This window comes from Ciconia boyciana, chromosome 15, assembly GCF_034638445.1.
Source record: "Ciconia boyciana chromosome 15, ASM3463844v1, whole genome shotgun sequence".
Lineage (NCBI taxonomy): Eukaryota > Metazoa > Chordata > Aves > Ciconiiformes > Ciconiidae > Ciconia > Ciconia boyciana.
Window position 1 is genome coordinate 421292 of NC_132948.1, and position 21126 is coordinate 442417.

Here is a 21126-nt window from a genome sequence, read left to right on the forward strand (position 1 = left end):
GTTATCTCAAGTGGCTCATGCTTTAACTCCCATTATTTGCACTGGGTCACAAGTTCTCCCATCCGTTCAGCTCATAACCCTTGGCAGCTTTAGCGAACCTGTCCCGGCACTGCTCGGCATCAGCCTCGCTGTTAACAAAGGGGTTCAGGCCCATCTGGGTGCATATAGTCATATTTATGCATCTGTAACGCTCAAGTTCCAGGCTGCCTTTGCATGGCTGCCCCAGTCCCCTGGGGGTCCCAGCCTCCAGGGGTCTGGCCAGAGCCCGTCCTTGTGAACGAAACGCCCGTGCCAGAGGAGCAAAGCTGCTCTCAGCGGTGCCTGCTGGACCCAGCCGGGCGTTGTGCAGCTCATGCATGCCAGCCCTGCTCCGGCAGCACATGCCGGCGGCTGGGAAGCCGGGCTCCCGGCCCGGTGACTCGCTGTGCCCGACTCCTGCCCCACGATGCCAGAGAGCAGCCGCAGGCAGGGCCCGTGTGCCGCGGGCACAGCCCACTGCTGCTCTTGCAGGGCTCGGGAGGAGCGTGGCTGCAGGGCTGCAGCGGGTGGCACGTTCCCCAAGCTTTCAGGGGGCTTTCCTGAGCATCAGCTGGGCGAGCAGCTTCCCCGTGTGGATTCCTGGTGGGGGACACACAGCACAAACAACCAGAGCCATAACAGAACCAGTATTTATGAGGGTGACCGAGTCAGCCTGTTGCTCACAAGCCACTACACAGAGGTGCCAAGCAGGGCCACAGCACGGCAGGGATGCGCCGCTCCATCAGCAGTAGCGGCAGCACAAGGGTGAGGCAGGATGTGGAGCAGCGCTGGCAGGCAGAGGGGTTCACCAGGGAGCCGGCGCATCGTACAGAGACCCCCCTCATGGCTCCTCTAGGCCCCCCCAGGGACTGGCCAGCGAGAAACAATGGGACCAGCTTGCCCGCGGTCCCCAGCTCCTCGCAGGATGCAGATGACATTGCATGTCCAGCATGGCTGCAGGGAGCAGGGTGTCCACACTGCAAGGCCTGGCAGTTCGGCAACCTCGTGCTGAACTGATTGTTTCCTCCACGTATTTCTTCCAAAACATGCTAAAAGCCCCTTCCCTTCCACTTTAGGCTGCCCATGGGCAAACCAGCCAGGGGTGGCCACAGCAGTGCTGCTGGGGACGCCCCCATGACACCACGGCAGCAGGGGTGAGCCCCAGAGCACGGGGATGCTCACCGGGGAGGGGGCAATACTGAAATGCACCCACCAAGCCCGTCCCAAGCCACACAGAGCCTGGGAAGGGCATGACGGGGGGCCGAGCCCCCATGCCGGGGCAGGTGGCAGTGCAGGCTGTGCTGCTGGGGCGCAGGGGAAGGGGGGAGCCGGCTCCAGGCAGCCCAGCCCAGGGATGCTGCCGGGGACCTCCGGGGACACGGTAACAAATCTGGGGTCCTGAGCGCCTACACCCAGCTCAGGGCTGGGACAAGAGCCTGGCCCTGGCATGACTTTACAGCCGGGCTTCCAGCCAGGCACAGCTCCCAGCCCACCCCGAAACAGCCGATGCCAGCGGCTGGGAAGATGCGGTCGGGCTTCTGCCGTGCCAGCCTGCACTGGCTTTCCCAGAGTCCCGGCCCAGCCACTCACTCTGGCCATGTCCCTTCTCCATCTCATGTCCCCCGCTGCTCCTCGGCCCCCTCAACCCCAGCCTTTTAGGAGAGCGGCCCTGGGGATGGGGAGAGCAGGGATGCCAGCGGGGAAGCGCGTTTGGCCCCTGCCTCCTTCTGCAAGAGCCCACGCTGCAGCCAGGATGAGACCCAGGACGGGCAGCACCGGGCTGCGGGCCCCGGGGACCCTCTGCACCCCTGTGCATCCCCGGCTGCGCGGACCGGCCAGCGGAAAGGAGATTTGCTGCACGGTGCCTGGGTGCGCTCGGGGGAAGGTGGCAAGGATGTGGCTCCTCATGAGCAGGGCAGGCACTGGGCCGAGGGGGCTGAGACCCAGTCCTGAGTGCTGGGGATGGGGAGGGAGGGAGCCAGCCCCTCCCCACGCTCTGCGGGAGTGGGTGGGGAAGGGCGAGCATCCTCATCATCCCTGGATGGAGCCACATGCCCAGGGCAGCCCCGGTGGCTCTGTTGTCAAAGGGACCAGGAGGAGGAAGGGGGGTCCCTGGCCTCGCCACGGGGAGTGGGTCAGATGCTCCCATAGCCAGGTGTCCCCGTCCCCCGGGGTGTCATCTCTTGCAGTCGTCGGTGTCGGTGTCCGGCAGCCCGGCGGCCGGCTGGGAGCTGGGCTGGACTGCCTGCACCCTCTCCTCCAGGCTGCCGCTGGGGAACACCACGTAGCGGGCGCTGACGCGCTGCGGCCGGGGCTCCCGCAGGTTCTCCTTGCTGTGCCAGATGCCGTAACCGAAGTACACGAGCAGGCCTGCAGCGGGGGACAGGGAGAGCGGAGGCTCGAGCGGAGGCCGGCACCTGGCACGGATGGAGATGGCATCCCAGCGGAGCAGCACAAGCCACAGCACCGGGGGGGCTTAAACGAGCTGCTTGCAGGTGGAAAAGGGTCTTGCAGTGTTAGAGCAAGGGGGCACCCCCAGTCCCCAGGGAGGGGAAGCCCCTTGCTGGGAAGGACTTCCCAAGCCCCAGGGAGCTGCCTCGGGAGCAGGGGGTGGTTCTGGTCCAGAGCTTGAAGGAGGACCCAAACCTTAACAGGAACAAGCCGTAACACTCCGGGAACCAAAGAGGGTCAGGGGGATGCTGGGAGACCTTGGCTGGCATCTCCGAAGGGGAACCGGGGGCAGAAAGGGGCACAATGCGCTTTATAAACCCATCACCAGGGGAGAAGAGCGGCCGAAGCCGGCGGCCAGTGCCAGGACAAGCCTTGCTCCCCTTTCCCCCGAAGCAGCCACCACCCTGCCGGGGCTCACGCCGCCGCGGGAGCACTCACCTAAGAGCAGCCAGACGGCGAAGCGGAGCCACGTCATGTAGCTGAGCTTCAGCATCAGATAGATATTGAGGACGATACTCAGCGCTGGGGAGAGGGGTACCAGGGGGATCTGCGGGAGAAATGGAGCCGGGTGGTGGTGAGACCATCCTTAAAACCACAGAGACAAAAGCCAGCACTGGTAAACGTGGGGGACGAAGTGACTTTCACCCCGGGCTTTCTGAAAATGACTTTTTCCAGGAAAAAGGCAGTCACAAAAGGAACAATGGCCAGCTAGGGAGCCAGGCTGCACACTGGGCTGGCGGGGTGGTCACGGGCTCTGGAAACAGCCCAGAGGCACTGTCACAAGGACCAAACAAGCCCTCAGTGCAATCTGGAGCCAACGTGGTCCTCACTGGAGAAGCCGGGGCAGGGGCATGGCAGGGAGGTGGTGGAACCGCTGGTGTGACCGTCCACGCAGCTGCACCACATCAGGGCCCAGAAGGGCTGGAAACCAGAGAGGGGGAAGCACGAGAGGCACTAAAGTGATTTGGAGGCCGAAGAAAAGAGCTCCGCCGCATAGCTCGAGGGCAGACCAAAGGCAGAAGGAGCTGGGATGGGCAGGAGGGGAGCAGGGGGCTGTGGGGATATGGAGGAGGAGCCCAGGGCGGGCAGGAGCGATCCTGTGGGATGGACACGAAGCTGCTGGGGATGTCCCCTCCCAGGGACTGGTGACCATGCAGAGTGACACCGCAGGCACCAACACCTCCCCACACCCAGTGCTTGCTGGCACCCTCTTTCTCCTCCTTCAGCAGATGTGGTGCTTTCACCAGACCAGGCTGACCGGGGCCTCCTGTGGGTCCATCACAGCTGCTCCCACCCCACCAACCCCGGCAGAGGGACTAATCCTGCCTGGGCCCCCGGGCATACCTGGAAGGTCTGCGTGCCATGCTGCTGCTCGTGAGCCCAGATGAGGAGGAGGCTGAGCAGGAAGCCCAGGCTGAAGAGGACCAGCAGCAGGGAGTAGCTCCAGGTGGGCAGGTGGAGGTGGGTGTTGCCGAACACCAAGATGGAGCAGAGGCAGATGGCAGACACCATCAGGGTCACCACGGCCACCGTGACCACCTCACCCGGGTAGAAGTCGCTGAGGAACTCCAGGTAGGGCTCGAAAGCTGCCTTCAGCTGCCCCGGTTCCCGGTGCTCTTTGCTCTTGTCCCTGTCCACCAGCTGGAGCTTGTCAGAGAAGGACTCGTACTCCTTCAGCTCGCTGGCGGACGGACCCTCGTGGGGCTCAGGGGTGGGCTGACTGCCAGCTGCCGGTGCAGGGACATCCACCTTCTGCTGCTGGAAGCGCAGGACAATGATGCTAGCGGCCACGAAGGTGTAGGCTAGCAGCGTGCCAATGGACAGGAACTGCACCAGGGCCTCCAGGTCGAAGACGAGGGCCAACAGGGCCATGAGTAGCCCAAAGACCACAATGCCGACAACGGGCACCTGAGTGCGGGGATGCACTCGGGAGAAGACCTGGAAGAAGAGGCCGTCCTCAGCCATGGCGTAGACAATGCGCGGCAGGGAGAAGAGGTTGCTCAGCAGGACCGTGTTCATCGCTGAGGGGTGGGCAAAAGAAGGACCATGTCAGACCCAAACCGCCCCGGTTCCCAGCCCCCATCACAAGTGGGGTGGGCAGCTCCCACCGCCATTGCGTATACTCACCGCAGATGGAGCCAGCAGCTACCAGGAACCCTGCCCAGGCGTAGCCCCTCCTGTAAAACGCATCTGCCAGGGCAGAGTCAGGGTCCAGCGTGTGCCAGGGCACCATTAGCGTCAGCACCATCGACACCAGGATGTAGGCCCCGGTGGCCAGCCCCAAGGAGAAAGCGATGGCCCTGGGGACAGCCCTCTGCGGGTTCCTGGCCTCTTCACTGGAGGCCGCAATGACATCAAAGCCCACGAAGGCGTAGAAGCAGGTGGCTGTGCCAGCCATGATGCCCGACAGCCCGTACGGGGCAAAGCCACCCACCTGGGCACTCCAGTTCTTGGGCTGCGCGAGGATGAAGCCCATGACGAGAATGAAGAGGATGACACCCATGCTGATAGCCGAGAAGACGTGGTTGAGCCAGGAGGACACTTTGGCCCCGAAGGAGATAAAGGCGGTGGCTACCAGCAGGATGGCAGCCGCCAGAAAGTCGGGGTAGTGGGCCAGGAATGGCACCTGCCAGGCACCCACGTGGGTCTCGGTGAAGTTCTTTATCTTGTGGTTGAAGATGGAGTCCAGGTAGCCGCTCCAGGCCCTGGCCACCGCGGCTCCTCCGATCATGTACTCCAGCAGCACGTTCCAGCCGATGAGGAAGGCCCAGATCTCACCCACGGACACGTAGGTGAACATGTAGGCAGAGCCCGTCTTGGGTACCCGGGCTCCAAACTCGGCATAGCAGAGAGCAGCCAGGAGAGAGGCAAAGCCGGCAATGATGAAGGAGACGATGACGGCGGGGCCGGCGATCTCCTTGGCCACAGTGCCCGTGAGGACGTACAGCCCGGAGCCCACCATGCCTCCGATGCCCAGCAGTGTCAAGTCGATGGTGGAAAGGCATCTGTTGAAGGACGTCTCCATCATGTCGTCCTCCAAGGTCTTCACCCGGTTGAGTTTCTGGCAGAAGCGGGTCAGGTCGGCGGAGCGAGGCAGCCATCTCGCCATCCCGGAGGTAGCAGGCCCTGCCCTCCGGCAGGGTGAGGGGTCCACAGCGGCGAGACCCTGCCTGGAGACCTGGCAGGGGGAGCAGGAAGGTGTGAGCATCCCCTCCTGCAGGGAGGTATCGGGTGGTGGGGACAGGGTGGAAAAGCCACTGTGGCACATTCAAGGTGTCCCTCGCTCCTCAGCCAGTGTGGGGCTCAGCACTGGAGCATGTCCTCCTGCAGGGTGGTGACACAGGACAGCCAGGCACCCTGCACAGGGACCTGTGCTTGTGTGCCAGGGGGGCGGGAAACCACGGCACCCCGAGGGCAGCGTCCCCCAGGCTTTTCTTTTTAAACCGGAGCTGCATTAGCTGCTCCGGCCCTACTGAAGATTTCTTTGCTGCTTCCCCTCCACCTTATTCAACATCTACCTGAGCTTCTCCCCGGTGTGCCGGAAGCCCACCGAGGGGGCATGCAGCATCTCCCCACTCCCAGCATCTCGCTGCTTCCCCAGGGAAAGCCCGGGCGTGGTGCGGAGGCGTACAGCAGGAAGTCCAGAGCAGCTCTGGCGAGGACGTGGGTGTCCCCGGCCAGACCAGGAAACACATCCAGCACCCGGGGACCAGCCCCGGCTGGCAGCTGCCGCCGGGAGAGCGGGAGGAGGCAGCTCTGGGGACCTTCAGGTGCTGCTTCACGGCTGCTCCGTGGGGCGGTCTGTGATTTCGGGGATGCTCTCCCCTTCCAGCCGCCCTCCTCCCTGTGCCAGGATACGATGCCATCTCCCTGCATCCCCAAACCCCAGGTCCTGCTCAGAGGGCTCGTGCTGCTCAGTGCAGCCCTGCTCCCTGGGTCCATCTGTCTCGGAGGCCAAAAGGTCCGGGAAAGGCCACCGCAAGCTGACGGCATGACGCTGGCCCGTGGGGACAGCAGGCCTGTTGGCACCAACCGTGGCGGCTGAGACCCCCTCAGCCCCGCTCGCCGCCTGCATGCGAGTCCCCGCCAACGGAGGGGCTGGCAGTATTGGGGTGCCCGACCCCAGCGCACCCAACAGCCGTAGCCAGGCAGGATGCGGAGCTTGACGCCCGCTGGGCAAGCGAGCATCCCTCCCAGGCTGGGGGGGGGGGGGGTCGCGGATGGGGACCCCCGGGCCGGGGGGCGGGTGTGGGGGGCTCAGCCTCCGGATTCATCCCCGGGCGGGGAGAGGGGAAAGGGGAAAGTTTCGCCCCTGCTCAGCCCCACCGCGATGCCGGTCCTCGGGCGGAGCCCCGGCCCCGGCCCCGCTCCCCCGAGCCGCCGCGCCGCGGGGCGCAACCCCGCGCACGGCCCCGGCCCCGGCCCCGGCCCCGGCCCCGGCCCGGCGGGTCCCGCTCACCTGCGCGGGCGCGGCCGGGGGCACCGCGCGGCTCCGCCAGCGGCCCCGGCCCCACCTGCTCCGCGCCGCCGCCGCCTCCCGCCCCGGCTCCGCCTCCCCGGCCCGGCGGAAGGGCGGGGGCCCGGCGCGGCGGCTGCGGGGAACCCCTCGGGGCCGCCCCGGAGCGCGGGGAGCAGCAGCCGGGCTGCTCCGAGGCCCGGGGGCGGGGATGCGGCGCGGGCAGCGCGGCGGCAGCGGCCCCGGCCCCAGGGGCGTCTCCACCGGGGCTGGGAGCAGAGGTGGGGGTGACGGGGGAAGCACCCCCGGGCCCCCACGGGGAGGCCGACAAGTTTCTGGCAACGCACCGAGGCCGTCGCGGTGGGTCCCCGCGACCTCGTCGCTGCAGGCGGGACAGCGGCCCCGTGGGGTGTGTGCGGGGCGTGGGCGCTGCAGCCTGAGCCACCCGCACAGGGAACAGCGGAGGATGCAGCAGTCATCCCGCATCTCGGCCGCTGGACGCAGTTCTGGGTAGAGCGAGGGGCTGAGACCCTGCTCCTCGCCTCCTTGGCTATTCCAAGGAGGAAGCTGCCTCTACGCCCTGCGCTCTGGAGCTGCTGCCTGGAGGACAGGGACCTCCTCCGTGCTCAGGTAGTTGTCGTGAAGAAGCAGGGGTGTAGGGGAGAGCGGCTGGAAGGGCAGCAGTGCAAGGTGAGCTCTTCAACAGGCCCATGCAGCTCACAGTCCTGCCACCCAGGAGCGAAGAAAGCCAGTGCCTGGGCAAGAGCACAAAACCTGAGCAACAGCGCATAGTGCTTCCAGCTGGCTCCGAGTATCTGCAGCTTGGTGAAGGGGAGTCACCCCTCTCCCTAAGTCAAAAGGCATTTCTTTTCCAGGAGTGCCTCACCTCCTCTTGAACCAGCGTAAACCCTCTGCTTCCCCAGCCCCCCGTGGCAAGGAGTTTCCCAAGCAGTCCCCTGTTCCACCTAAACCTGCCTTTTACAGGCTTCATGTAACACCCCAGCTCTTGTATTTGAAGAGAGTGAAGTCCCTCTCCACGTCATCTGTAGTTTTATCTCTACCCTGTCCCCTCTTGAGCACCTCATTTTCAGATAGAGGAGTCCAGCTTGGCTGGAAGGAGGTCCAGACCTCTGGTGTCCCCAGGGCCTTTTGCAGAGCCTGTTCCACCTCTACTGCACCCTTCTTGGGATGAAGGGAGCTGTGTTTGGGTGCTGGTGCGCCAGTGACTTCACAGCAGCAAAATGTTTTTCATTTTCTTCCCTGCACCCTTCCTAATGTCTCATTTGATTTTCTGATGGCTACTGAGCACTGAAGCTGATGTTTCCATGGACCCGTCAGTCATCACCCCAGATGTCACTCCTGAGTGGTAATGGTCAACTCAGAGCCCACTGTGCAACACTAAGGGCTCCCACCTGCATAAATTCACCTTTATCCACGCTGCATCGACCTCCTTACGTGGAGGGGACCTCGCTATCCTCCTCATCAGCCCAAAGAACAGAAAAAGGAAGCAGGAAACAGGACTTGTTCCCTTCTACCACCCATCATTCACCTTTCTCCAGCTCATGGGTGAACCCGGGGCTGGCACAGAGCCGTAGCTCTCCCATCGGTCACCTCGCACCGGAACAGGGAACTTGATCCTCTCGTGCATCCCCTCTCCACGTTGCTTCTAGCACATAAGGAGACTTGGGCAGGAACTTAAGGTCCAGCTCTGTGGGTGGCTGAAGCCACCTGAGCTGCCACCAAAGGGGTCCCCAACCGCATGTTCCTGGGGCACTGGTCGAGAGCTCGGGGGCTGCGCAGGCGGTTGAACCAAGGGGCTGAGACAGGCGAAATGCAGTAATCCTTTGCAGCACTTCCAGCTCCTGTGGATCACTCTCACCAGGTCTGACCCCAGCCCAGCCGTCACCGGCAATAAACAACCGCAGTGGCACAGGTACAGCCCCTAGGAAGGCGTCACCCTCTAGTGACACAAAGGCACTTGCTTGGAAAAATACCTGTGTATCCTCAGCGTCGTACCACCCCGCAGTGCTTCGGGGGGGGGTGCTGAGCAAGTTTTCCTCCGCTGAAATCGTGCTGACCGAATAATCCCTCATCAGGAGCTATCCCAGGCGCTTTATTCCCTTACGATAACCCCTTCCACCAATTAACCACATCTGACCGCCCCGCCGCTCGCCACCTCGCACGGAAAGCCTTTCTGAAACACAGCCTGACTGCAGGCATGGAAAATTTCAGCTTGGATCAGCTGCCTGGCAGAGCCGTCCGCAACCAGATGGTGGGAGCGGGAAGCCCAAGAGCTGCCGTTGTCATGGCAGTGCCGGAGCAGCCTGCCGCGATCACCGCCACCAGCTCTCCCGGCTTGTGGGGAGCTCTGAACCAAGGTGGGCTCCACGCTTCGTGGCCCAGGGCAGCAAAGCGGGGCCGAGCCCACCGGCAGCAATCCCAACCTGCCACGTTAGCTGCCCCCGCGCTTCTCCAGCCACACCCTTGGCTCTGCCGCTGCTCCAGCAATGCAAGAGTGCCCGTGTCAAAGAAGGGGGGGTCCTTCTGGGAGGCAGCGCTACTCCCCAGCACCCAGGCAGTCAGTCTCCTTTCCTGCAACAGGACCCATCATTCATCCCTGCCTTCCTCATCCTCACCTCGGGAAGCAACTTCCTTGCTAACAGCTCTGGCTGCACACAGAGGAACACAGATGCCTGCTTCACCCGGTCAGGACCAGAGACTACTCTGTCTGTACGTGTCCTCACAGGCAGGATGAAGGTGTCTCCCCAGGAGACCATCGCTCACTCTGCTCCTTGCCATTTCAGCAGGCCGGGCTCCCAGCTGAGGGTCAAGTGGCAATGCAGTTCAAGGCGGTTCGTGGGGGTCCTGCAATGGTGCAGGTCCCACATCAGCCCACTTTCCACCTGGGGATGTTCGTCCAGGAGGTGGAGACCCCACAAGAGCAGTACCTCTTGTCTCCAGCTGCTGAACCACAGCAGCACGTTCCCATGGGGAGGAAACACTCACCCGCGATGCAAGTGGGAGGGGGTCTCAGCCCTGAACTTCCAAAGGCCTCGTTGGTCCTTGTAGCTGCTGATCTTCATTGTGTTTGTCTACAGTAGTGGGCAACTCCTCCACCACCACCTCTCCCTACCAAAAGGCCACCCACAAGCTCTTCTAACACCTTTGCAGCTTTCCTTACTTTAGCTGGTTCTCCAACTCGCTCTAGCTTCAGTGATCTGCTTTCACTGAACACCAGGCCTCACAGTGCCTTGGGCAAGGGGCACCGACCCACTTCCCAGCCTCAGGAATTAACAGCATACGGAATCTTCTCACACCGCCTTCCGCTGTGAGAAGACATGCTGCAGGAATAGCAGAGGATGCAGGCAAGAGCAAACAGTAACGCGAAGGAGATGTCTCCCAAATACAAGCCTTGCTCTGGGAATGCCAGAAGACCCTTCAGCAGTGACCCGGGTGTAATCAAAGCCCTTCAACACACGATGGCCCAAGTCTTTGAGCCACCCCCAACAGCTTCTCCGACTTGAACTTCATCCGTGAAGAACAGAACTGCTTCCAGACTCCCTCGCACCATCCTGCTTCCCACGGGCAACCCACACTGCATGGCACCAACACATTTCTTACACGCTCGAAGCGTTCTTTTACCAAGTTTTCAGTAACTGCCCCGACTCCTTCTGTGCACTGAGTCCCGGCGATGCGACTCAGGCTCTCAGGGTCATCAGCTCAGCCCTGAAAGGTCTCAGAAACACTCAAGGTTCCCCCCAACTTTAGTCTAGCACACCCCAAACCCCACGCTCATCAAGCAGGGATGGGACAAACATAATCGCAATCATTGACATTTAGAAAGCTGTAGCCCCAGAAGGCAGGACAGAATATTTTATTTCTCTCCATTTCAAAACTGGTTTAAAGTAACAAAGCAAAAGCTCTCAAGCGTTCTCTGCTATCCAAGTCGGGCGGGAACACTGCGAACGTCACAGTCCAGTCACGCTGGCCAGAGGCCTGAAATCCCCCTTTAATAAAGCCAATGCTGATATCTGCCTAGAGTCTCGTCTGGGAAGGGTCTGCCTGTTTAAGAGGCTGTTTCTGCCTCGACGCACACAGAAGCATCTTCTTGTAGATAAACCTTGGACTTTTCTTCCCCAGCTGCCAACCATCTGCCACGGCGAGGCAGCACCGGATGGCGAGTCCACTTTGCTTCCCTGTCCGGTATGGCAACTACTCGCCTCTCCCACTCCCTACCAGAGACACTCGCTCCTCCTCCTTGAATCGGAAGAGGAGATTGCAATTTGGTGATCACATTGCTCACCCGTTCAGCTTGATCCACCTAAACACAGGGGTCACCCGTACACTGCTGGGCTGCGTTTGCTGCCTCGGCAGTCTCCCTTGGCTTAGTAAACGGCCTCACCGACGCTGCAGGCTGTATGTGGCAGATCAACACCCTCCGTCGTCTCTCGTCTGCGCGAGACGTGCAGCACGCATCTTGCTCTGAGGACCGGAGAGGCAGCCTGATGCTCCCCAACCACTGCCCTGCTCCGGGGGTCTGCTTGCCCCAGCTCTAAGGTTATTTAAGGGCCTCAGCTATTTCTTCTACAGCCAGTAGCCTCTTCCTGACACAATATAAAGCAAATGCATTAACAATCTATTCTTTAGAGGGAAGTCAGAAGAAAACTCTGGAAAGTAAACATCAGATTTGCTCGTTCAGGAAAAAGCCTTCTCGGACTCGGATTCCTTCTGTTGTAACTTCCGAATCAGCTCCAGTAAATTCATCTGTAAAGTCAGCTCCTGCAAAGGAAGAGAGACGTTTCTGCAAGAATAAGATGATCCCGTTCCCGGCTGCAGGACGCAGAAAGGACTGGTTTGTACCACCCACTCAAGAGCTACTAATCTTCAGGGAACGAAAAAAACCATGCAAATACAGAACAAAGCCTTCATCTTGTTTAAGCATTTCTATAAAATACAGGGCAGTAATATCCTAAGAGATCTGCTGCAAACTGCAGCTGTCTTGGGAATCCCAGGGCTTTACGGTTCATTAAGGATTCTGAAAGGTTCTTTCTTCATGACGGTGATTTAGTGATAAATGCAGTGAGGGCCAGCCAGTTCTGCAGGTCTCCCCTCCCGGAGCAGCCTCCAGAGCAGGGCAGCAGCGTCCCCTTGCACAGGCACGGCCACGCACCGGAGGAGGCTCTCCGGGTGGGCACAGCTCCCTCCCCTCGTCCTTCAGCAGCCCGGATCCTTTTCCAGCACAGAAGGGCAGGAAGCAGGAGGGATCGCTTTGGGTACTCTCTAAGTGGAATCTAAGCCACGTGCAATAAATTCCCTCTAGGTATTTCATTCCCCCTCAAAAACTCCCTTTTCCATGACCGTAATCAAGTGGACACCACCGTCTCCCGCAGTCACCAACATCAGCCTATGGTTTCCTCACCATCTGCTTGTTCTTTACTCACACGTAGCTCACAAGCCATTTAGCGCAGAGACTACACGTTGGAGTAGCTAATTCAGTGAACCCTGTTCTGTGACTCAGGCTTGCAGACGTTACGTTATGGAAATAAAAACCTATTTTTGTAAAAATATATCACCTGCATAAGCAGGCATTTTATACAACAGACTGGGAGGAAACGCATCAGCTGACGGGAAACGCACGGAGAACAGAATCCAGCAGTGATTTCTTATACGATGGTGGCACCCACAGGTACAAGCCAAGGTCTGGCTCTGGTTTGCCAGCTATCGTAAAGGCAAACGTAAACAAAACCCAGCAAACAGGAACCCTGTTAAGACTCATTACTTACAAAAATAACACAAAAGGCAGGGGCAGGAGGGGAGAGAAAGAGCTGCTTTCATTATACGGACGAGGAATAGCAGCACAGGAAAAATAAGAGGCTTGTTCAAGGTTACACAACCAAGAATCGTGTGGGTTTTAGAAAATGCCTGTTTAACTAACTTCGTTGAAGCCGTCTTTTCTCACTAGTAGGTCTTTATCAAAGTGAAATTTAATCAGCTGAAAAAACAGAGTTAAGAACAGCCTGTTTCTGCATTCCCTGCAAACTTCCGTGGCATTACAATGAGACTTTGGAAGTTTTATTTTTTCATTCCTGTGGTGGCGTTAAGACAACAGAGAAAAACCCAGGCGATTGCTCACAAGTTTTAAGAGCAGATGCACTGGGGAAACAGAACAATTTTCTAATCACAGTCTGAGATCATCATCTCCAGCAAGTCACATGCAAGAATTAACAGGATGCCTAATAAAAAGACTCCTTGAAGGCAATTTGTACAGCTAAGCTAGGTACAAAAGTGATAAACCTACGCAGCCACTTATTTTAGTATTATTCAGACCCGTTCAAGAGTCACAGGACTGCAGGCTGTTGGCACGGCGTTTCTTCCCTCCACACTGGGAAAAATACTGCAGAAAGCTGGGGGTGTTGTCCTGTCTAATGGGTTTCTGCTCCTTCGTTACGAACCTGGTACTAGGTCCGCCCAGGGCACATTGCCCATCAGCTGATGAGGCAAAGGACGGATCATTCTTTCTGACTCAGTGATTCAGAATTCATTAAGAGCAAGATTTTTGTTAAAAATAAAGATATTAACACAAGAGTACTGTCAGATCTCACACTCCCTGCCTAAACACCAACCTGTGGATTGGTGGTGATGTAGAAGCCAGACACCCCAGCCTTCTCCAGAGTGCTCTGTTGGTCTATCACTTTTTGGTCCAGTTCCAAGACTATCTTCTCATCCATCATTCGCTGTTCCTCTCGAATTCGTTGCTCCACAGCCTGAAAAAGATAACAGTCGACAGAAAAAAAGTGGAATATTTGCCTTCCTCCTATCTTTTTGTCATCTCTAGGTCTTTTACTGAAACCAAAGAGCGACTAGATCCTGAAGAGCGTCTAGATCCTGCTCTGATGAGTCCCAAGGACAGCAGAGGGCAGCAAGGACAGCCCCAGACCTCACCTCCTCCACTTGCCATGTCTTATAGCAAAGCTACCACTCAAGAAAATGCAGGGAAGTCACTGGGAGCAGCCTGCTTTCTGTGCGTTTGGAGGCCAGGAAAGACCACGAGCAACAGATCGGTATCTGAACGACTTTTCCTGATGAGCCAACGTCTCAGCAGCAGGCTGGGGCCGAGCACTCCATCAGCACGGGCTCAAAAGAAGTCAGCAGTCCAAGAGTCGCATACTCCTCACAGGACTGGCGAGGCTGAAGAAAGGCTTGGAAGAGTAACATAGGCCACTGAAGCTCACCAAGGTGCCAGCTTGGATGCCTCCCTGAGCCTCCATGTTCCCTGGACACTAACGCACAGAGCAGGAGCTGTAAATCACACCCTGACCCCATTTATTCACTAAAGGAGCTGAACTCCTCAAAAACCTAACTTTTCAACTGGAAAGCCAGTTTATTTTGTATTGACAACAGCAAGCTGAAGTCTCGCTTGGGACAACAGCGTGCTGGGGCTCTATTTTTGGCAGATTGAGAACATTATCAAGCAAGGACTTTGCAAAATAGCCCCAACCGGGAGAACACAGCCCCTTCTGCCTTGCCAACGTCTGCCTAAACCTCAGCAGAGAAACCTCTGCATTGCCTCTGAAGAAGAAATGGAACAGAGCGACCATGCGCTACGACAAAAGCATGCTGGAAATCAGGAGTGGCGGGCATGCTCTGCGAGCTGCAGAAAGGGGCACTGCTAGTCAGTTCTGGAGGAAACCTCAACCTACGAGAAACTCTGCTGGAGAGTGGAGAAGAGGGCAGGATTGCAGGGGACGAGGAGAGCCCAGCCCAGGTACCAAGCCACGTGTGGGCGGAGGCGAGGCAAGGCAACCTTACCGGGCTGCACTGAGCAACTCACTTCTTTCACAAGCCACAGGGAAAGTCAGGAAGCATCAAATCCCATCTAAATACAAAGGAAGTCTCCTTCTCTTGCAAGAAATAAATGGCACAAGTTTCAACACTTTACTCGTGCAACGCTGCTCCTTTGTAACACAGTAAACAGAGGCAGGCGTTCAGCTGGGAATATTCACGGGGGTAAGTTATCCTCCTTGCACAGAAAGGGAGAAGTCACAAAGTCTGGGATTTCCTACACCAGTGGCTGGTGGTTTAGGAGACCTGGGCGGATCCATCCCAGAGGGGAGCCAAAAGCCTGTGCGCTGCTACAAGTCCTGGGGCAAATCCAGAATTTGAATGACAGAGGTCTCGGTCCTGAACAGTCCGGAAAAGAGCCAAGGTTTGTCTCCAGCACGGACATTATCAGTGGCTGTCTGCAGAAGGCCTGACCTAAACGAAGAGCAATTCTTACTTATACAGAGCAGCAGCTACCTGCTGCACCCTTTCTTGGATGTATGGCAGTCAGTTAGCATCTTACGTTTTTAATTATGTCCATAGGTTTGGGAAAGCTTTGCAGAACTACACGCTATTAAGGAGGACACAGGACTGTGATCCACCAAAAGATTACCATACATCAGCTGCTGCACAGAAAACACTTGGTGCAGGACCTTATTAGAATAAATGTGAAGAAATTCAAGACAACTTAAGCCTCAATAAAAGGCGAGGTAGAGGGGCTAATTGCCTCCTTCACTATGGGATGCTAATGAACCTAAGGAAGCTCTGTCCTTATGCGTTCTTCAGTCCAGAGGTTCACACTCTTTAGGGAAGATATGAAGGATTCAAATCCCTCTTTCCCCAAAGACTTTCCTTCCTCCCAGCGGCCTTGGGGGAAGGAGGAGGCACCACACCATCGTCTCTTCCACTTACTGTGCTGGAGGAGTGACTTTCCTTCTGTTTGAAAAAAACAGATTTAAGTGCCTACATACTGTTTAGGGTTGGCACCTGATTCTGGGCTACAGAAAAGTGCCAAAAGCTTGGAGAAAAATAAGGCATAAACACAAGCTTTTGCTTCAGCCCTGGTGGCTGGCGACCCTGTATGATGGGCAAAGCTTTTTTAAATGCTATGGGTTCCACCAGGAAGCCAGACATCTAAAAACTACAGCCTGTGTTACCCCTCCTGGGAGCCCAATCCCAAGCTACCTCATGGGAGCTGGTCTTCCAAACCTTTGACCACAGAGGGCAGCTCTGATTAGACACGTACCAATTGTTACTGCGATGATCGATCTGTTCCTGAAATGCTCTACAGCAGAAACATCAGAGCATAAAAAAAGGAAGAAGTAACTCTAATAACACCTGGCAGAATAAAACAGAAGAGAAAGGCAGGGGGAAGGAAGTAGGAAGAAGTTGCACGTCATGTAAGACAAGGAGAAATGACGCAATATATGGTCTGCTTAATGAGCAAAGACAACATCGGAAATGCTTTAGAACAGGCAGTGTAGCTTATTACTTGCTGCAAGTGTAAGTCACTTAGAGACAGAAGGAACAGGGACAGCTATAAGAGGTCCAGCCTGGCTTTAGTCACCTCGATAGGAAACGAGGGATGCGGAAACACCAGAACAAAAGAACCAACAGCGCGTGCTGACACGGGGCTTGTCATGGGCAAAGGTCAGGAAGGAGCCGGTATTTAAACAGTTATCCGTTTGCCTTCCACGGAGTAAAGTAACTTCCCCTCCACATTAAACTCCATCGATGAAGATAAACTAGACACTTGCAGTTTCCTTTACCTTATAAAACTGCCCCTACCTTATCACTAATACACAAATAAGTCCTTTGGGACTGAACAGGCCGCTTGTGCTGAAGGGCCCTTCTCCAAATGCCTTGGGATGCTCGAAGAAACTACTTCTACGCTTATGTTCCTCAAGGCAGTTCCTCCTTATCAGTGCTACTGAGTAAAACGGGATTTTTTGAGTATTCTCTGCTTTCTACTTGCTACAACGTAATGGCAGATGTCACATACCTTCTCTGTGCTTTCTATCAGCTTGCTCTCTCTGCGTATACAGGCTGCAGCCCGTCTTAAAGCAAAGACTTGTTAAAGCATTGTGGGGAGCATCGCTCTTTTGGAGCGGGCTTCCGAACTTCCACGATTCCCAGATCACGCCTGGACCGCAGCCATCCTAGACGGCAAGAGCCCGGGCCCCCCACTCTTGGGGGCGCAAGGGGCAAAGCAAGAGGAGGGGACGCCCAAGTCGGGGTGGGGAGCCTCGGGCTGTGCTAGCAAGACCAGACAGGATGGCTGGCGGCTCCCAAGGCCGCGGGGACGGACGGACAGACGACCAGTTAAACCCTCTGCAGACGCCGTGACGCTGCTGCGATGCAGAAGGGGTCCTGCAGCAAAGGGGCCGTGAGCCCCCCGGGGAAGGGACGCAGCCCCCGTGCCAGGGGAGGGCTGTGCCCGGCCCGGCCGCCCCTTACCTCCATCTCCCGCTGCTGGGCGGCGCGGAGGAGCGGCAGGTTGTGGGGCCTGCAGCACTGCTGGGCCTCCTTGTGCCGGTGGAAGAGCTCCTGCTTCAGCCCTGCCGCGGGGACGGGCTGCGGGTCAGGGCGCGCCGCCGCACGGCCCCCGCCCGCCACCGGCGGCCCCGCAGTGTCCCCACACCGCCAGCCCCGCGCTGCCCCCCCCCACGCCCCCACAGCTTGCCCCCCCCCCGTCACCCCCCGCCTCCCGGATGCCCCGGCCCTGCCTCCCCTCCGCAGGGTCCCCACCGCCTGCCGCCCCCGCCCGCCGCCCGAGCTGCTCCCCCAGCGCCCCGGGACCGCCACCCGCTGCCCCGGGCCTGCCCCCTCCGTGCCCCCCGTGCCTGCCCTCACCCGGTGCCCCCCGCCTCCCTGCAGCGTCCCCGCCTCCTGCTCCCCCGCCCCGGTGCCCCCCAGTGCCCGCCCCGCCTCCCCGCCGTGCTCCGGGCCGGGCCCCCGGCTGGCGGACCGCGGTGCTCGCTGTGCAGCTGCAGGCGCTGGCTGTAGAGGTTCTTCTCGGTGAGGTGCTGGATCTCCAGCAGGCCCTGCACGATCTCGAAGACGGTCCCGTCCAGCAGCGCCAGCGCCAGGTCGCTCAGCGTCGTGTAGGAGAGGCGCTGCTGGCAGGAGCTGCCGGCACCGGCACCGGGTCAGCGCCGGCCCCGCCGCCGCCGCGGCCTCCCCCCGCCGCCCTCCGCTCACCTGGGCAGCGCCTTCACCAGCGCCTGCAGCTCCGACAGCAGCCGGTAGTGCCGCTCCTGCTGCCGGGACAGCTGCTGCTCCGCCGCCGCCGCCTCGTACCCCCCCGCCCCGCCGCCGAACCGCTCCATCTCGCCGCCCCGCGCCGCGCCGTCGCCCCCCGCCGCGCCGTGCGCATGCGCGTGCGCGTCCCCGCCCCGCTCCGCCGAACGGCGCGACCGCCCCGCCGAACGGCGCGACCGCCCCGCCTCCCCTCGCCCCGCCCAGTCCCACTCGCCCCGCCCCGCCTCCCCTCGCCCCGCCCCGCCTCCCCTCGCCCCGCCCCGCCTCCCTCGCCCCGCCCCGCCTCCCCTCGCCCCGCCCCCGCCCCGCGCCCGCCCGGCGCGCGGTCCCAGCGCCCGCCGTCCGAGCCGCGCCCGCAGGGGCGGCAGCGGGGCCGCGCCCGCCGCCGTCGCTCCCGCCTTCCCCCGGGCCCCGCGTGCGTGCGCGCAGCGGAGCTCTCCGAGCGCCTCGGGCCGCTGAGGCACCGCTGCGCAGCACGGGCGCCGGCGGCGGAGCCGCCCTGCAGGCTTCTCTGCAGCCCGTCATGCCGCGGGAGAGCACCGCAGGGTGTCCCGCTGCTCGGGCCTGAAGGCCGTTAAAAATGTTTGAAGTGACGCGTGCCAAAAGCATTTCGGATGGCGTTTGGCAGCTTTTGAGTTGCCGTACGGGGTGACTTTGCCACGGCCGAAAATGCAGAGACCCCGGGCATCGCAGGAGTTGCGCTCTCCGGGTACTTGGTTTCACGGTTTCAATTCCGCCCGCGAGCTGGGGACCCTTCCCTACGGACACCGCGCCAGAGCAAAGCCAAGGCAACGTTTGTGGGTTCACTGGGGAGCCCTGAGAAGGGCGAGACCACGCGGCTGCTCGGGTCCCTTCTAATCCCTGAAAACACACGGACTTCATTAAGTGTGTTTTGACTTCAAACACACCGCTGGGATGGCGATGGTTTCTTTTCGTGAGCGCTCGGCTGCAGGTAATGAGATCAATGTTTAGTGCAAGGCCGAGCTGCAAATTCATTTCAGTGGCACGCATGAAAAGGGTCCTGGCTTGAATTAGCAAAATGAAAGATCCACTGAACTGTATTAAAAATTGCCTAAAAAGTATCGGTTTTAACATGACTTCAAAGCTTACAAAAGCTGTGCTGCCTGCTCGAGGGGAGTAGAAACATCCATGTTAGAGAAGAACACGGAGCATCCCCGGGGAAACGGGGCATCCCTAAAACCTCCCTGAATATAAATTGCTCCTTTTTTTTTTCCCCCGGTTGGTTGCCTCGGATTTCCATCCAAGGATCCCCAAATCCCAAGTCCTGGAGAGGCTTTGGGTGTGCTGATTGCAGATCCCTCTGCCTCTGGGCTGCTTAGACCACTGCCTTGTGTGGTTAACCCTGCTGCGTCCGTCTGTCCTGCCCATGCCCTGCCTGCTCTTCCCCCAGCTTGGCAGCGATGTCCCTGTGAAATGGCTGCCCCGTATTTTGAACAGGCAAATCACCCCAACCCCATCCTCGGGAACTGCCAAGAGGTTTTTGCCGCGCTGGAGCCGCCGGAGGCAGAGCCGTGGCGCAGAGCCTGGCTGGCTGCAGCCTGCTGAGCTGCTGGGGAGGGGAGAACGGGGTCTTTGAGCTGAAAGCTATTAGCCGTGCTGCTCAGCTCCAGCTGGGGTGATACGAAAGACCAGGATAAAAGCATCCCCGACACTTTGCCATCCTCCGCCGTGAAGATTTGACGGCAGCTTTTGCTAAATGTCCTCCCCTGGTGCCACCTGAACCCAGGGATTTGCTGTCACAGGGTGTTCCCCCAGCAATACAACCCGAAATCCCTTTGGCAGCCGGGGATGCTCGGGGGTGGAGGGGCCAAGGCTTCACCTGGTACCAGCACAGGACCAGGGAAGCTGCCTGCCCCGACACAGCTGCCTGCACTGCTGAGGGCCTACAGGCAGCCTGCCTTGGCCCCGTCCAAGCGTCACATCCCCATCGTCACAGCACGGAGCAGCCCCTGCCTTGATCTTGCCGCCTTCACCGCCTTGCTGGGGCTTCTGCTCTCTTCCCAAGGCCGTTTCAAGGGGGAGTTGGAGCCCGGTGGTGTCTGGGCATGGGGCATGGGGTCATGTCTTGACCCCAAACTTTGAGCAGCAGGGTCTTGACCTTGACCCTGAGCAGCACCAGACTGGAGGGTAGAGACCCTGCACGGGGCTTGGAGGGCTGGCACGGCTGTGAGAGCCACGCACAGTGGCCGTGGGGAGCCTGTGCACCCCTGCGAGCGGAAAGGGGGGCAGCCATGGAGAGGGGGCTCAGCCTGGGGAAGGGGGGAGCACGTTCCCAGGGACAAGCTCCAGCAGTGCCAGCAAAGGAGCAAGGCATGATCTGGTGCCTTTGCTCCCCTAGCAAAGGCATCGCAGCTGAGCCGGCGGAGGGACGGGGGACCCCAGGGCCTCCGCTCTGCCGCGGACATTCCTCTCCCTTCCTTTGTGCTGCAGGAAATCTGCGCTTCCTCCCTTCCCAGCACTGCTCCCCGCTCAATCGCTACCAGATGTGGGTCCCATGCGCTTCTCATTAGCCCGGCAGCTCCGGGTGCTGCCTTCTGCAGGCTGGCGGGCTGGGCCCTGCAAAGGCTGGGCTTTTGGGGGACCTGGTGCAGATACCTCAGTCGGTGTGCATGCCACGAGGTAGCTGGCCCTGGTTTGCAGAGGGCTCGTGCTGCCTTCATGCTGGGCTGGGATGTGGTGGGATGCCGGCAGTGATTCAGGGCGAGCTTGCTGTGCTGGATGGAGCTGGAGCCAGGGGACAGGGCTCTCTGCTGGGACCTGCACGAGTGCCATGGGGACAGAAGGACAAGGGGCACGGCGGTGCTTCGAGTCAAGGGAAGAAGCTCAGTGAGCTGAACTGCAGCTGGGTCTCCTGTTGGGGACAATCTGCAGCTCCAGGCTGGGTCTGGGAGCGTGGGAGAGGTGGGCGGGTGGCACGCATGGGGACCGGGGCTGGAGAGCATGAGTGACCCGGGGGTGTCCCATGCTCCATACGCCCCAGGAGGTCCAGGCAGGGAGCACATCATGAAGTGTCAGGATGTGCACGAGGCTCCTGGGTTGTGGGCTCAAGTTGGGGTGGGAGAGTCCCTGACCAGGTGACAGTGTCGGCAGTGGTACCA

The 21126-nt window shown here is 59.6% G+C and overlaps 2 protein-coding genes across 4 annotated transcripts; both read right to left on the reverse strand.

Annotated features, from left to right (window-relative positions):
- Nucleotides 1–672: 672 nt before the first annotated feature.
- SLC7A4 (solute carrier family 7 member 4) lies at nucleotides 673–7043 on the reverse strand. Of its 2 annotated transcripts, XM_072879936.1 has the most exons (5): nucleotides 6929–7043; nucleotides 4597–5647; nucleotides 3814–4490; nucleotides 2908–3016; nucleotides 673–2388 (listed from the first exon to the last, which is right to left on the reverse strand). In XM_072879936.1, the coding sequence occupies exons 2-5, from the start codon at nucleotides 5576–5578 to the stop codon at nucleotides 2195–2197; spliced, it is 1962 nt and encodes a 653-aa protein (XP_072736037.1). In that variant the 5' UTR covers nucleotides 5579–5647; nucleotides 6929–7043; the 3' UTR covers nucleotides 673–2194. The 2 variants fall into 2 exon arrangements, with proteins under 2 accessions (XP_072736037.1, XP_072736036.1); XM_072879935.1 differs by lacking the exon at nucleotides 6929–7043 and having other exon boundaries at nucleotides 4597–6036.
- Nucleotides 7044–10760: 3717 nt separating this feature from the next.
- Nucleotides 10761–18096, reverse strand: DGCR6 (DiGeorge syndrome critical region gene 6). Of its 2 annotated transcripts, none has more exons than XM_072880303.1 (5): nucleotides 17948–18096; nucleotides 17715–17875; nucleotides 17204–17304; nucleotides 13549–13689; nucleotides 10761–11704 (listed from the first exon to the last, which is right to left on the reverse strand). In XM_072880303.1, the coding sequence occupies exons 1-5, from the start codon at nucleotides 18073–18075 to the stop codon at nucleotides 11621–11623; spliced, it is 615 nt and encodes a 204-aa protein (XP_072736404.1). In that variant the 5' UTR covers nucleotides 18076–18096; the 3' UTR covers nucleotides 10761–11620. The 2 variants fall into 2 exon arrangements, with proteins under 2 accessions (XP_072736404.1, XP_072736403.1); XM_072880302.1 differs by having other exon boundaries at nucleotides 10761–11726.
- Nucleotides 18097–21126: the final 3030 nt, after the last annotated feature.